At 36.9% G+C, this 17,256-nt stretch overlaps 1 protein-coding gene across 1 annotated transcript; it reads left to right on the top strand.

Moving 5' to 3' along the window:
- The first annotated feature begins 39 nt into the window (after window positions 1-39).
- On the top strand, window positions 40-14,296 carry LOC121410514. Its single transcript, XM_041602663.1, has 8 exons — window positions 40-354; window positions 2,014-2,086; window positions 2,620-2,672; window positions 3,049-3,177; window positions 3,504-3,706; window positions 5,080-5,157; window positions 11,210-11,420; window positions 12,579-14,296. The coding sequence occupies exons 1-8, from the start codon at window positions 102-104 to the stop codon at window positions 12,620-12,622; spliced, it is 1,044 nt and encodes a 347-aa protein (XP_041458597.1). The 5' UTR covers window positions 40-101; the 3' UTR covers window positions 12,623-14,296.
- Window positions 14,297-17,256: the final 2,960 nt, after the last annotated feature.

Here is a 17,256-nt window from a genome sequence, read left to right as displayed (position 1 = left end):
GCTGTTTGATAGTTTTAGTGTCAGACTTGTACCCCCTAAAGACTCTTTGAGGCAAATACCTATTTTCAGACGTTAAAGAGTCCTGATTATATGAAATAAACATGTCGAGCAAAGATGTTGAGCTGAGCAGTGTTTCTGATGTCAGAGCCGTCATCCCACCCGAGCCCAAAAGAAATGACTCGAATTCGTCACCATTACTCATCTTCGTTCTCGTTGTGGGTCTAATCGTTGGATTCGTCGCTCTTGTCATCGCTGCGATAAGCCTTGGGCGAACAAGTGGTGGTGGTGGTGGTGGAAGTGACGATCGATCAGTACCTAATATTATCATCAATCAGGATGGTACAGGACAGGGAGGTAAGTCGTTATTTATTCCTTTTCAGATCAAATCTTAGCTTGTTGGCTGTCAGGCAAATTTGATAAAGGTTAGTACTTATAGATTTCTATATGGATTTTGAATTCACCCCCCTAGGAGTCAATTCCATTTTTATTTTCAGTTCAGTTCATTTATTTACTTATTTTATAGAGAACAGCATAGTAAAAAAATATATCAAAAATGTACTTTATTCTCATCCTAATCCCGATATTTTAGTCAATATATTGAACATTGAACTGGAGAATAGTACAATGGATAAGATCTAATAAATTGTCAATCAATGTACAAAAAACGAAATGTATGCTTTTCAGCAATTCTTTACATAAATTACCATACGATATTAAATTGGACAACGCTGACATTAAAGTGGTCGCTACAACAAATCTTTTAGGTCTGAGAGTATAACAATTTATCTTGGAAAACACACATTGATTCTATATGCCGTACAATTTCACGCAATATTGGTTTTATGAATAAGGTCAAGCTTTTCTTAAACTTCCTCCTTAAAAATGCTTCATTTAACATTAATTTTACCCCATCTAAGCTACGGGATAATTGTCTGGGGAAATACACATACATCATATCTAGAACGAATATTACTTTTACAGAAAAAGGCATTGCGCGTTATTTTCAATATGTTCTGAAGATCCCACACGGACCAATTGTTTATTGACAATTAAATCTTAAAAGTAAAAACATTATATCAATATTTGAGTCAATTTATGTATCAGTTGAATAATAATATGCTACCATCAATCTTTGATTCTTCATTTAACAAAAACAAAACTATCCATAAATACCCTACACGTCAATCCGACGAATTTCATTTTCCTCTACCCCGGACAATTCTTGCCAAATCTATCTTTACTTTCGAAGGCCCTCGACTTTGGGGCACTCTTAATAATACTATCAAAGATTCCCCAAGCCTAAATTTTATTAAATTTACGTTTAAAAAGTTTCTCCAAGATACTCGTTACTTTATTTAACTCTTCATCACTCAAACATTATATTTTTCATATATACTCAGCACTACGAACTGTGAAATATGATATTTTTCGTTTTCTTGTTGATCCGTAATATTCGCTGTGAGTGTCGGGGCAAGAATCTGATGGAGACCATTGATCTCGCTTTTCTCTCTCATTTTCTATTTCTTTCTTTCTTTCTTTTCTGTTAAACTATTCATTCAAATAGATTTGAGTTCAAATTTCTACCATGTTTTATTTGTCTTTTGTTTACATTGTTCATACGAATGTGTTGTAGGAGGCTGCATTCTACAAGCTTCGCTTTTTAGCAGCTTCCTCCGTTTCCGACCTTTTATCTTGATTATTATTCATAATAAGTTTCTTTGTTTTATTGATTATAATTATATCAAGATGTATGTAACAAAACTTATTGTAAATGATTGTTGGAAATGGAAAAATAAATGAAGTGAAAATGTATCATCATGAAACGTTAAACTCAAGAAGAAAAGAAGAAAGCGGGAAAAGGAAAAAAAAGATATAGAGGATGAGAGAGAAAAAAATGAGAGAAAGAGAGCTAGAGAGGAGAGGAAGAGAGACAATGCAGTTGGGGATGTGATAATGGGAAATTAAGATGCTTTGATATTCTCCGTGACTTCATTTGTGATACTTTTTTTTTAGACACTTCAGTCTCTATTTCTGGAGATATTTGGACTTTTGCCATTGGGCATGACGGGACGAATCTCGAATACATGTACGTATTTTGATCTATGAATCCATTCAATCAAAATATTATGATGATTAAACTTTGCGGTGAAAAGAAGAGTACAAAGATAATATATACATGATATAGGCCAAGTATAAATTGAAGACCCACATATGATATACATAATTTATATATCATATCAAGCACTTGATGGGAATATAGTTCAGAAACGTATTTTGAGCCACAAATTTTTATGGACCCAGACATTTTTAGATTGTTTTCGGGGCTTGATTTGCCATTGATGAAATGATGAAAAGTGGCCCATGACCACCACATAATAAACCATAATTAAATAATGTGACAATAGAAATGAGATGGAATAGGGAGTCAGCCCAAACCAAATATAACCAGGGGCTTTGAAGCCACTTGTACGGATGCAATATGTTAACAGCTGCTATCTTGTTTCCCTTTTGACTTACCTACCCCGCTACCAACATGATTGAAGCCTTTTTTAGTCATCGTTATTAGTGTTTTCTTTTGTTATTTTCTGATACCGTCTGATCTTTTCTCTTTATTCACAGTGATGATCTTACTGGAACACTTCGTGGCTTCCATGTTGATATCGTAGATGCAGGTAACTATCTTCTTTGAAAAAAAATATCTTCAAAGGGGCAACCCATAGAGTAATTGTTGATGATCGTACTTCCCCTTATATATTCAGAGAATATGACTGCATACCAAAATTACATAATTATGTTGTCATGAAAGTGGTACAATGATGTTTTGATTTAAATCTTCTTATCTGGAGTACAACTATCTGTATTAACCCACAGACAAAGATGTCGTTTATCATCAGCATAATTTATATAAATATGCATAAGGTTTGGTTTATACCTGGTTTGTCATCGTATCAGTAGTTATTAACGAGGGCTGATCAATAGACAGAAATCATCTACTTTGTCACAATGCGTAGCGAAAATAACTTTAACTTATTGTTTCCATTCACGCAGTTTGCGCAGCAGCAAATAAGGATTGTCGACTCATCTGGGATGTTTACGAGAATTGTTGGGATTCTGAAGCTGGTCAACGTTCTCGTGGTGGCTTTGGACTTATGGCGCGCTGGTATGATGCCTGTACTGGTGAGACTCATAGTTTGTCTTTTTTTCGCGGAGAGAATTCAATATTCATGTACATGGATTATTATTTTTTATGTTTATTTCAAATCCCTCGTTTTCCAGAAAATAGTCTTAAAGTGCATGGATCAATATTTTGTTTTTTATATATTGGTATGATTATTGTAAACATTGTTAGGTCAAAACGTAATGACGTAAACCAATGTATTTTCAGCACAGCATTTTCATCCGTTGTACATACCCGGATACACACCGAGTCTGATATTAGTTAATTGTGTGTGAAACTAATTACAAGCATTGTCTAATTTTCACATTGGGCCTTTCAATTCTAGGATGGTTTAATACCTACAAGCGGGCTCTCACCGTGCAATTCTCAGACGAGTTCCGCGTTGGTCTAAGTGGGATCTTTTACGTCAGACCTTCCAATCCAGGCGGTTTTAATCCCACTAATATCCCATCAAATCAGAAAATTGGTTTCTTGGATGGTTGGGCGTCCGATGAATATTGTTTGGCTCGTAACGCCGACGCAATACAGGTATTATTGGATGGAGAGTGTTCGACAAGGGAAATGACAGGGTTTAAGGAAGATGGACCAAGAGAGGGAGAGAGGGAAAGAGAGTCAGAGGGGTGGGGCGTAAAGCGCGATGAGGGTTAAACAGATAAGTACTGCTGAGCAAGTCCTATCGTACAACATCATAATCATGGATTAAGAATAAAGCATCTAAGTTTCAGACACAAACAAGCTTGGAGGAAAACAATTAAAAAAGTAAGATCTTCCAAAGATAAAGGTGCAAGAAAGATAGAAGGGAGAGAGAGAGAGAGAGATAAAGGGGGTAGTGTTGGTTGAGAAAGAGAGAGATATATGGGGGGGGGGTAGAAAAGGAAAATGAGAGGGTAGAAAATGAAAGAGAGGGAAAAGGGAATTAGAGAGTGACATTGAGAGCGATCGTGATTGTGGCTTTGTAGAAGAGGTTCATATCTTCTGAAGATTATGGAATTAGATCATAATCGATTAAAGAGAGAGCTAAACAGAGAAAAGAATAATAGTATTATTAAAATTACATCATAATCGATTAAAGAGAGTGCTAAACAGAGAAAAGAATAATAAGATTATGGAATTAGAGCATAATCGTTTAAAGAGAATGCTAAACAGAAAAAAGAATAAGATTGTGGAATTAGATCATAATCGATTAGAAGCAAATGTGACTGTGTGAAAGAGGGTTAAGAAGGAGGGGGGGTATAATAGAATCAAGAGATGGAGAAAGGAACACGGAAAGGAAAAGAGTGAGAAAGAGGGGGGGAGAAAATAAATAGGAGTTATTCAGGGAAACCGATTGAAGATTGTAGGTCCAATTATATTTTGATACGAGATTTTGGAATACAAATATTACTATTTCTCATAAACATTATTATATTTCTTCTTGTACAAAACCAGATTTCAGTTTACAAATATGATTATTATATTTTATAATATATTTTTTTCGGGCCTTTATAAATTATAATTTATATTGTGAGGAGGTCTATGAGACACATTAGTACTGAACATTGTAGAAAGGACTTGAAAAGACTAAATTTATACAAAAAAATATTGTGAAATCGTTCTTTTTAAGTTTATGCTTAAGGAATTATTAGATATAGTCAGGGTATACTTCATAATGATGCCTCTTTCTACTTGATTTCCGGCGAAAGAAGGCCAATGAAGTCATTATAATAACGTTTTATCGACTAGTTCACAATCTTAGTTATTAAATTTGTACTTATTTAGTATCACGCATTATCACTGTAAAATTACTGTACTCTTTCAAGACCTAATTGCAGTATAAAGCCAGATCAAGATAACAATTAAGTGGTATATATTTAAATCAAATGAATATTTTTTTTCAAACCAATTTTATGTTTGCTGTATAGGGTGTTCCACTTGCGCCTAGTCAAGTGAGGCATTATCCGACCAGGGAGGCTTTTAAAGCCGGGATCATCGCAAATGAGGTAAGTCGAAGTACAAACCAGGTTGAACCTTAAACATAATTATAGAAATTAAAGTGATCACTACAGTACGTCGCACTCGTCATGGCATTGGCATATTATATATCGTACTCTTTATGTTTTTTTGTAAAATATTTCCTTCTTGATCTTGATCAACTTGATCGCAACAATTCAAAAGACCTCGAGTCGCTTTGCTCCCTTGCTTTCATTTATCCAAATTATTTACTACATACACACTAGAAATGTTTTGCCCCATAAATATTATCACTGTTATCTCTTTTTCGGGTGTAATCTTGTACACTAAGTGAGAAAAGGTGCCAAAATCACTTTATTATTATCATCATTATTATTATCATTATTATTGCTATAATTATCATCATCATCATCATAATTATTATCATTATTTTCACCAAGAAAAGCTCGTTTGCAGCTTAAAATATATAAAAGGTGCACCTTTTCATGTTTTAAGGTGCGTATTACGTGACGTTAAGAATGTTCAATTTTGTACCTTCATTAGGCCTACATTGTTTATCTCTATACTCTAACTAAATCCTAAAGGGTGCACAATTGAGCATGATTACTCTCATTAGCTCCCCTTAGGGTGCTACTATTGTACCAACGCATAGGGTTCAACTTTGAACCCCTATTTCTTAGTGTGTACATGTTGTATGACACTATTAAAAAGATTGTTCAAATTGCATCATGAAACTATGTTGTCTTTATTAATCTTTATTATTGAGTAATTTCACAGACTTATATCTTGTTGACTGATCCAATACAAAGGACTCTGGTGGAGACTTTGGTAGTGAACTTATATACAGTTTTATTATACAGGCCAGGCAGGTCAATCAGCAGGCATGGTATCCATGATGCGGAAGGTGTATGGAGTGCTTAGATATCAATACTGATATCGTAACATCCCCCTTCTTCTGACAAGATTGAGAATTTCAAATTTCAATGATATTGTTTTCAAACAATAGTTTTGGTAGTCTGCAAATTTTGGCAATTTGGCTTAGTTATGATTTATCAGATAATAATATAAAAATTGTTTGGTTTGTGAGAACTGAGAAAAATATCAATTTGTGATAAACTGTATGCATCTTCAATTTTACATAACTTCAATCTTGTGCAAAACTGAAAATAATTTGGATAACCGGATTGATCCTGAAATCAATATTTCCAAACAATAAGTTTTGGCTATAGTGTCTTTTTGATAATTTCGTAAACACTATTGTGACATACCAAAAATAATGTACAATGATTATACGTGCATATAACAAACTTTTAAACTACTCTAATGTCTTCAGTGTTGTTCTTTTTTCTTCTCTTTCTCTTCTTTGTTTGAGAGTTTAGAGTGTTCATAATGTTCAATCTTCAAACATGAATCTTTCTGGTTGGCGAATAGTGCGTCCAGATCTCGTAGTTTGTGATTGTGTCTGTTGAGATTGATTAGCGGTAGAGTTGGACATTGGTGTTCGTTGGACATTGTCTTCCTCTGGTTGAGTTTCTGTGGAGTGATCTTCGTCGAACCTCACACCCTTCGGAGTTGGGTTGGTGGATGGAACTTCCCTCAAGTGAAATCTATTTCTCCTCAAGATTCCTCCGTTCGGCGTTGAAACTTCGTAGGATCGAGGTTCTTCACAGACCTTGGATTCTTTGGCTGGTATCCAAGTGTTGTCTCTTGGATGCAGAACCCTCACTGGCTGTCTTACATGCAGTGGTGGCAAATCAGAACTTGCATGTCGACCATGCACTTCCTTCATTTTGTCTTGCCTATTCAAGAGAAACTTGGTGGCAACAGAATCTCTCGAAAGATAGTGACTTGGCAATGTGGTTCTGATGGGTCTTCCAAACAACATCTCTGCTGGTGATCTCAAGTTATTGTCAACTGGTGTTACTCGCAGGTGCATCATGGCTAGTTGACTGTCTTGGCTAGTTTGAGAACACTTCGTCAACAGATTCTTGATTGTACGAACCATTCTCTCAGCTAATCCGTTGGATCTTGGATAGTGTGGTGAAGAAGTGATGTGCTTGATATTCCACTTCTTGCACATGTCTTGGAATAGTTTCCGGACAAATTGTGGACCGTTGTCGGACACAATCTCTTCTGGTGGACCGAACAGACCAAATATTTCCGTCATCTCTCCTGCTATAGCTGCACTGGATGTATCGGTTAGCTTAGCAATGATCGGATACTTGGAATAGTAATCAGTAACGAGTAGATACTCTTGTCTACTGAGCATGAACAAGTCGGTTCCCAGTCTGGTCCATGGTGCTGGTGGTACATCATATGGATGCAGTGGCTCTTTCTGCTGTCTTGCTTGGTGTTTCTGGCATGTTTCACACTGCTTTATCAACTGATCAATGTCCTTGTTGATGTTTGGCCAGAACACTGTCTCACGAGCAAGTCGCCTCGTGCTTTCGATTCCCATGTGTCCTAGCTGTCTAAGGATGTCATTCCTTAGTGTCTTCGGTATGATGACTTGACTTCCCTTAAAGAGTACTCCGTTTGATACTCCGATTTCATCTCTGTAAGACCAAAATTGACGAAGGGATGTCGGCAATTCTTGGATGGTCTCAGGCCATCCCTGAGTGACTATTTGCCATAGTGATCTGAGAACAGGATCATTAGCTGTTTCTCTCTGAAGCTCTGTTCTCTTGTGTTGTCCGAAGTATATCAAGTCAATCTGGTGCGAATCTGCGGCTTCAGAGCAGATGGATTCCACTCTGACATCTAGCGGAACATCGCGTGCTTCCTTGGGATTAGGAAGTCAGCTCAAGGTATCGGAAAGAATCATGTCTTTTCCTGGTCGATACTTGACTTGATATCGGTATCCTTGGACTTTTGATAAGCAATCTCTGTAGACGTGGTGGTGCACTTCTAAGAGGTTTCTTCCATATCATTTCCAATTGTCTGTGATCTGTTATGACGGTGAATTCCTTCCCGAATAGATATGTATGGAAGCGGTTGATACCAAACACTAGGGCTAAGGTTTCCCCTCTCTATGTTCGAATAGTTGGACTGTGCAGTGGAAAGACTTTTGGATGCAAATGCAACTGGTTTGCCATGCTGGAGCAGGCAGTTGTCTATTCTTTGGGTCATAGAATTGTAGACATGCACCTGATGATACTGCACATTTCAGGCTGTTCAAGGAATGTTCATGATCATCGTCCAAGATGAATGGTACTTCCTTGTGTAGAGGTTCTCGAAGTGGCGCTGACTTCTCTGAGAAGTTAGGAATGTATGCTGCTAGGTATGTGAATAATCCTAGGCATCTCTGAACATCTTCCTTGTCCTTGGGTAATGACATTGATGTGATAGCTTCTACCTTGCTCGGATCTGGGTAGATACCTGATCTAGTGTACTTGGAACCGAAGAAGTTGACGGCTTCCTTCTTGATAGTACACTTGGAGCTGTTGAACACTAAGCCTTCTTGCTTTGCTGTCTCCATGAGTAAGTAGAGATTCCTATCGTGTTCCTCCTCCGTTCTTCCTACAATCGCTATGTCATCTGTGATGCATATGCAGCCTGGCACATTTTGGACAATCCTATCCATATGCTGCTGGAAGATATCCTGACTAGTATATAACCCAAATGGTAGTCTTTGGAAGCAGTACCTTCCAAATGGTGTACGGAATGTGGTGAGATCCTGGCACTCCTCTGATAGGTGAACCGACCAGTAACCAGCCTTCGCGTCTAACTTAGAGAAGTACTGATCTCCTGCAAAGACAGGTTGGACCTCTTCCAAAGTTGGTAGTTTGTGCGGGCATCTCTTCAAGGCATCATTTAACCTCCTGGGGTCACGACAAATCCTGATGGATCCATCTTTGTTCACAACAGTGGTCATGGAGCTGCACCAATCGGTGTGGTACTCAATTTTTCTGATGACTCCTTGCTGCTCCATATTGTCCAGTTCCGCCTCGATTTTGTCTTTCAAGTGTACGCTGCACTTGCGGGGTGCGTCTATGGTAGGTTTAGCATCATCCTTGACATGAAGCATTGCCTTCCCCCCGGAAACTACCAATAGCGTCAAACTGATTCGGATATTCTTGTTTGAGATCCCTTACACTTGTGATAGGTGTTTGTTTAGGTTTAGGATTGGGTGTAGGTGTTTTGTTGTGCATTGAGTGAATTGTGATAATTCAAAGGTCAGTGCAACCTAACAACCCTAGGATTGCTGGACCCTTGACATCTGCTACATAGAATGTCTGTGTTGACCATTTTGTACTCTTGTATCTACACTTTATGTCTAGTGTATCCTTACATGGAATTGGTGTCTCTCCGTAAGCTATAAGTTTTACTGCTCTTTGTTTCACTACTGATTCCCACTTTGGACCGTATATTGCTTTATCGGTACGTACGGTGATAGTGTTAGCACTTGCCCCCGAGTCCACTTTTAGGTAAAGCTTATGTTGACCTACTCTCTGTGGGCATATTATGTCAATGTTAGCAAATGCTACAGTACCTTCTGGATTTACAACTGTGTGTGGTCCACTAGTGTGCATGGTGTCGAATGTGCTACGTTGAATGGACTATCTGTAGATTGATAATGATCATGATCTGTGGTAGTATCATGTGTTATGTCCATTTCGCTTATTGGTTTACTCTTTCGTCTTTTCGACTTTGATCGTGATTTGTTTTGTCTTGGTTTCCGATCATCAGATACCGTGTCGGATCTTCGGTCATCTGATTTACGATTCTGTTTACGACTACGATCATTTTTCGATTTACGACAGAATTTGGCCCAATGGCCCTTGGTGCCACAGGCACGGCACTCATCGTCATACGCAGGGCACTGACGAGCTAGAGCTGGGTTTGTGGAAACGTCCGCAGTTACCACATGTTTTTCGTCCCTGGTTACGCTTGAACGAATCGATATTCTGTTTAGGGTCTAGTGTCTCAAGACATTGTCGGCTCGCTGCCTCGTATTTACGACTTTCTACCAAAATTTGTTCGACCTTGTAACCTTTCGGTTGATCTAGTAATGACTTTTGGAATTTGAGACTTGGAGTTGACGCAATCAAGCTCCATGATTCGCTCATTTAACTCAGCTCCCTTGAAATCGCAATTTTTGGCTTTGTTTCTACACCTGGTTACGAATTCATCAATCGTTTCATCTGGTTTCTGCCTGTACCGCATTAACTCTAAGCGGTGTATGCGAAAATTGACATTGACCTTTAACTGTGCCTCTGATAGTCTCCATAGCTCTTGCGGTTTTTCTTTATCGGTCTCTGATAGCCCCGATGCATTGATTCGACGCAAGCCTTCATTGCCTACAGCAATCTTGATTTTTATAGCCACTTTTCTCTGATCAGTTATGTCTTGGTCTGCGAGAATCTGCTCCATTCTTTGTCTGAAAATCTGGAACTCTTCGGGTAGGTCTGTTGCCTCCCAGTTCAATTCTGGATATTTTCCACTACTCATTGTGTATGTTCTCTGTACGTATTAGGTATTTAAACGAATGAGTGTAGATATTAATGTCTGATTATATCCACGTGTGAACGCTCCTTACAGTCACAGGTCGACTGGTGATGATACCTGTAACGCACTCACAGCCCTGTGTGAATGTCATTAGGTGTTTCATGGAGTGAAAATGTTGGTCACTCCCACTCACTTCTCACACTCCAGATTTACAATTAATATTAGGAAAATATTAATTCATTGTTGACACTCCAGTCCAGAAAATTAAGTAATTCAGGTTTCATCAACTTTTAGTGTATGATGATCTTATGATGCGGGAGGTGTATGAAGTTCTTAGATATCAATACTGATATCGTAACATTGACAATATCATTATTATTATTATTATTACAATTTTAAGTATGCTCAATCATGTTTCAAATATGCTGGGCGTAAATTCGAAGGAGGAGTGGATATAAATCCTATATTGAAACTTTTGGGATTAAGGGTGATCTGTAATGTTCATCCAACACTTCAGGGGAAGTAAATATTTGTCAAACCATGGATATCAAACTATGTCATAAAACATACTATGGAGAGTAATATTGCAATAATGCTTCGGCTCAAGGGGTATATGCAATTACTTTTAATCAGGTGGCAGCAGGATTTGCGAACACCAATGTGCATGCCGATGATCCTGAGCTGGATACGGTTGGGCAGCCTATCACTAACTGTATTAAAGGAGGCGGTTCTATAATGTCTCGATTGGATAGCTCCCTCAACGTTTGGTGGAATCCAGCTTTTGCAAGTATCAAAAACACTGAAACCTACCGACAAATCTGCGAGCGAGCTTCTACAAGCCATGGTAGGTTAATCATTGATCTATATTCTTAACTCAGTGATCTAAAAATAAATAAATAAATAAATACACTCACTAAACTTAAAAAAAACGAGCTTGCATGGTTCTTTAAAATACAAGAGAAGAAAGTGTTCCGTGACCATTTTCATCATTTATTAGTATGATAACTAAAGGGAGCCTATAATGTATCATGGCAACTTAAGAATAGTTTATAGACGTAGATTTTTTTTTCATCAACCAGAAAGAATTAGCCATAATAGTAATGATCCAATGAGGCAGGGCAAACTGGTGATTTTTATCAACCCAAGATTTGGTATAGGCGTTTTTTTAGTATCAGTATTGGATATACAGGATGTAAAATTTATTTGGGTTTTCGTTGTTCCCCCAGATTAAGTTAACAAAGTAACTAGTAAACAAAGAGCCCGCAAGTTTTGTTTAAATGATGCCAAAATTTTGGAAGGCGGAGTGTAACACTCTCACATGCTGATAAGGAATTATGGGAAATTACGTCACGGTTTATTGTATTAGTTAATTTTTATCAGAAAGACTGCATGACGATCTGGGTTGCGAGATTTTGAACAGATAAAAATATACCTTATAATACTTCCCGGATATGTACTTGAGCGCAAACACATAGCTCCAACATGCCCAAAGTGAAAAATGAAATCAGTAAATGAAATCAATCTAACGGGCATTTTCAATGCATTTAATATGTTAGAATCTCTCCCCGTTGCACTTGCGAAAACTCGTTAGTGTTTTTTTTTTCTTTTACGTATTTTACATCTGTCAGAGTAGAGAGGTCACAAACGTTAAGTGTAAAGGTTTTTCTGAATCCAGTAATGGTTTCGTATCAGAGGCATCTAGTCAGATTCGTGCAAACCATCAATAGTTTTATCAATTTTGGTGTTAGGATGGACGGCGTTTGTTATGAATAATGGCTATCATCATAAAAGCACGCATTCTATAAACTTGTATAAAAAATACAAGGGGCAGTCTAAATACCATTGATATAATCTTTCATCATTCCAGATCCTCTGTCGGTCACGAGGAAACCACCTTCTGATTTTTTTTCTTTTTTTAAGGTGAGGGTGGGTCTATTTTTTTATTACTATATCTATTAATGAATAAAGCGTATAACACGCATCCATATTCTCTTTTTGACAGGACACACGCCCGGAGCCACAGGACCTGATCTTTGTTTGAACTAAGATGAAGAAACAAATGCATCTAAACCTACGCTTTCTTTTTTTGTCAAGATTCAGTATAAAGTATTAAATCATGTGATACCTTACTTTATAGAAATGTGTTTTTTTTATGAGAAAATCAAGAGAAAATTTCAATCATGTTATTTTACCACGTATCATAAAGAAGTATATGTATTGTAATGGTATGGTGTATGGTTTGGTAATTCAATGAGTCAATTAAAATTATCGTTATGCTGTCTTGTTTTGATCAATATTTGAACGTATTGATTGATATTCAACAGCAAATTATGACCTCGTCTTCGTTATGCAAAGATTCTACATACTAAATTAAAACACAAAATTGTCATTGATTTTTTTCTTTTATTTTGTTTTTCTCAACTGGGAAAAAATATGGAAGAAAGAATGGTATTATAAATTATTACCTGGGGCGTTGAAGTCTCATGAACAGCGAAATCAATACTCTTGTGCAAAATTTATATGCACAAAATGTTGATAAACCTTTAAATTGGTTTCTATTATATATCCTATTTCTGGTGAATAATCTGCATTTTCTGTACATTGTAGGTTTCAGTAGATGCAGAAAAGAGTTTGTTGTTAGTATTGTAGAAATCTTAAAAACAGCTACACTGTAAAAAAAATATTGGGTAAGATTTTAACCAGCACGAGGGTAATTATGTGTCCAACCAATTTGGGACAGCATTTTACCCAATGCGGGAAGCACATTGGCAAGTAAAAGGTCAAACAGTAAGCAGCAATTACTTTCGAATGGGCAAAATTTTCATCATATTGGAAAAAATAAAAATGCCGAATGTTAGTTGGACACATAATTACCCTCATGGAGCATTTTTTACCCAATATCATTTTGTTTAGAGTATATGTATATGGTTGATGATATAGGGTGGTGAAGACACTACACTGAACTTGGATTTTAAAGAGAGAAAAAAAGTGAGACCGCTGTTGATCAAAGACTGCAATAACTTAGCCAAGCTAGAACCACATGGTAAAAAATATCCAGATTGGGTTAAATTTAGTTGATCTCTTCAGCAGTCGGTACTCCTACTGATGGAAAAAAATCGTCAGATCGATTACTCGTTGCTGAAATTGATTAAGCCATGTTTCCATTGCTGAATTGATCGTGCCAGATTGAAATATTCTCGACCGGTTTATATTCTACTCGGTAATTTAGAACTGAACACTATCTGCAAAAACATTGTAAATCTGAAAGATATCCTATATGTAAATGAGAATTACAGTCTATAGATCTATTGGGAAGTCCATTCATGCCAAGCATGGTTTTGAGAGACATGTCAGGATTACCCACCCTTTATGCACATTTTCCGATTCTTTATACCACTGAATTTGATTCTCCATATCTTCTATAAGAAAAAAAAAGTTTTCCGCATTAATAAACGCAAGAACACAATCAATTCGACGTGCGCCTGGTGACGAAAATTATCTGCGTAACATTATCTGCGTAAACATTGTAAATCTGACAGATATCCTATATAGGTGTATTGATTGGGAAGTCCATTCATGCCAAGCATGGATTTGAGAGACGTGTCATGATTACCTACCCTTCTGCATATTCTCAGATTCTTCATACCACTGAATTTGATTCTCCTAAAGTTTTCCGCATTAATATTATAAAAACGCAAGAACACGATAAATTCGACGTGCGCCTGATGACGAAAATGTAAAGTTATTTACTTGTTTTGGTAAACGCGGATGATGTACAGGCCTCAATGATTCTGTGTAATCCGGTTGAATATCACGATCGATCGCCTTGTCAAAGTAGAGTAGAAAATATTTCTATCAGGTTTGGTCAACGTGGTGTGTTCGGCAAGGCAAACTCGATGATTGGTGACAAATCACGCAAATTAAGGCGACATAACCTACTTTGGGCATGTTCGAGTTGTGCTTATGGTGTGTACTACGCCCATTGCAAGGCTCGTATAATATTTATCGAGCTTGTTCTTCTTACTGATGCAGTATAAACGTCTATGTTCAATGCTTCTCAAAATTAGTAGACATAATGATATTGTTCGATTAGGGAATATATAGAGTCGCTATTACTACGGGGGGGGGGGGGGCGTTGGGGGCACGTGCCCCCCAATCGGCTGGCAAAGGGGGGGGGGAGAAAAAGAGGAAGAAAGGAAGAGAAACTTAAAACGAAAATTATTGTTCATTATAACTTTATAAACCCCTCAATAAAGTTTGGAAATCTGTGTTTGGCCATTATTATCTCCCAACTCCCAATTTTTCACAATGCATAATTTACATCATTCAAAAGATAATTTAATTCTCTTTAAAATGATACCATGCTTGTTATGATCATGTCATCACGAAAAGAGCAGGATTCAAAAGTGTTGGATGAGGTCTGAATTGAAAAGCTACAAAACGAGTAAAAAAAGATTGGAAATCTGAGTTTGGCCATTAATTTATCTCAACTTTCAAATTTAAAACAATGCATATTTGACATCATTCCAAGGATAATTTAATTTTCTTTAAAATGATACCATGTTTGTTATGATCATGCCATCACGAAAAGAACAGGATTCAAAAGTGTTGGATGAGGTCTGGATTGAAAAATCTGCAAAACGAGCAGAAATAGTCATTGAGGGTCAATAGAGAACATGATTCTTTTGTCTGTGTCAATAGAGATGAAAATCCATTCAAATCAAGCCCCTGCTTCAATAGTGATGGTTCTGTGAGATAACATGGTTTTAGTCGTGGTTTGAAATACCCATGCATGTTTGTTTGTTTGTTTGTTTGTTATGTGTTTGCTTGTGCAGAGGTCTGTTTTATTCCATGTTAATGTTGATGTTAAGGTGCATGAAAATAAAAGAAACCGCTGAGAAACTCACTCATCACCACGGAAAAAACAACAGTGACTTGTGCCATTTTGCAACTTTTGAATTTTGACCTTGCCCCACATTTCAAGACACTGCACCTCCATGTGAACCATAATCATATCAATCATATCATGTAGGGCATCATTCTATAGAGAATTAAATGTTCTATTCATTAATATTAATTACACATTGATATTTACTAAAACCGAGGAGGGATTATCGATCAAATTCAAATTTCCAAACTTTTTTTGAGGAGTTTATTATGTTATGTTAGATTTTTTCGCAACTTTATGAAACATAATTTGCTCAGGGCCTATTATGTCTTCATTGCTCCTGGTGGTCACATTGTCTGTTTAACGAGATATATAATCCTGTTGTACTAAATTCTCCCGTTTTCAAGTCAATTTACAACCAAATATATTTCCTTGCACTTCGAGTTATTATTGTTTTGTCGTGACATATGCTTCTTTTTCATGACTACTTAAAGTGATTGCACCATTTTAAGGTCTTGATATAAAACATTTCCTGTCTGTGCATGCTTACGTTCGCATTTGAATTAGTGAGATATTTCTGCTCTTCATGAATTCCTAAAATCAGTCCTTAAAATGTCCCTTTTTCTGATCTAAATATGAAAAATTTTCAGCTCGAGCTTCGCGCTCGCATCATTTGGTTAGTGAAAAACATATGATCTTAGTGCATTCTTGCAAACAAGCCTTAGATTGCCCGGCCTGTTCAGGTCTGATTTCCTAAATTTTCAGCTCGCGCTTCGCGCGAGCAATTTTTGATTAGTGAGATGCGTTTAATAATCATGATTACAATAACTTCAAAATTGTGTTTAGATTTAATTCTGGCAAAATGCGCCCGGCACTCGCATTAGACTATGGTGAGATATGTATACCCTTAATGGGTTCCTAAAATAAAGTCCTTAAAATGTCTTTGTTTGGGGTCAATATATACAAAATTTCAGCTCGCGCTTCGCGCTCGCATTGTTTGTTTAGCGAGATACATATTCATTTAATGGCACTGTCCTTAAAATATCTCAATTAGGTCAGTATACCTGGCAACTGAGCACGCTTCGTGCGTTCACTAAATAACTCAAAATCGTTGCCTGGTGCCCCCCCCCCCAAGCCGTGACCCACAGTACGCCACTGCGACCAATGATAACTTGATCATAATGTATATTTTGTGCATGCAACAACAGAAAGGGAGACAGGATTTGTCAAGGGAAAGAGATCATTGTTCGATGTTGTACCAAATTGTTAACATAACCATGTTTACCTGGTTGGCCAGGTTATAATCGATTACGTTCGGTTTTTTTCCAAATATCTTTTTCATTAGTTTATATGTTTTATTTACTTTGAAACATTAATCCATAATTTGCATTATCAGAGTCTCAATAAAATGAATTTGATCTTTTAATATATGCCTTCAGATTTTTATTACACTTTTAATGAGTTGTGGTGGTAGAAATAATGATATCGGTAATAATCTGATGATAAAAATAACTTGTCTGATATATAATTAACATTAAATTAGTATAAGATCCAGAAAAGAAGGAAGAGAAGTAAAAGAATGTGAAGAATTTAAAGAAATTAGGAAATTGAAAGTAATAAAGCTGGAAAGGGAAAGGCAAATGGAGGGAGTTATTAAAATAAACCCCAAGAAATGCATCCGTGGTCATAGTCGATATCGACATTAAAAAGCGAGATAAAGATAAAGAAAGAAGGGGAGGGTGATAGAGAGGAAAACGGAGAAATGAGATTAGAAAATGCATGAAGAAAAATG

The sequence above is a fragment of the Lytechinus variegatus genome, chromosome 3 (genome assembly GCF_018143015.1).
Source record: "Lytechinus variegatus isolate NC3 chromosome 3, Lvar_3.0, whole genome shotgun sequence".
NCBI lineage: Eukaryota > Metazoa > Echinodermata > Echinoidea > Temnopleuroida > Toxopneustidae > Lytechinus > Lytechinus variegatus.
Note: the sequence above shows the minus strand (reverse complement) of the source record. Positions and strands in the feature narration are given on the sequence as shown.

What these genes read in the sequence shown, in the direction of transcription:
- LOC121410514 (XM_041602663.1), top strand. Translation starts at nt 102, where the DNA reads ATGTCGAGCAAAGATGTTGAGCTGAGCAGTGTTTCTGATGTCAGAGCC. An exon ending in GGGACGAATCTCGAATACAT is followed by an intron (nt 2,087 to 2,619) that starts GTACGTATTTTG and finishes CTTTATTCACAG; the next exon opens with TGATGATCTTACTGGAACAC. An exon ending in GCGAGCTTCTACAAGCCATG is followed by an intron (nt 11,421 to 12,578) that starts GTAGGTTAATCA and finishes TCTTTTTGACAG; the next exon opens with GACACACGCCCGGAGCCACA.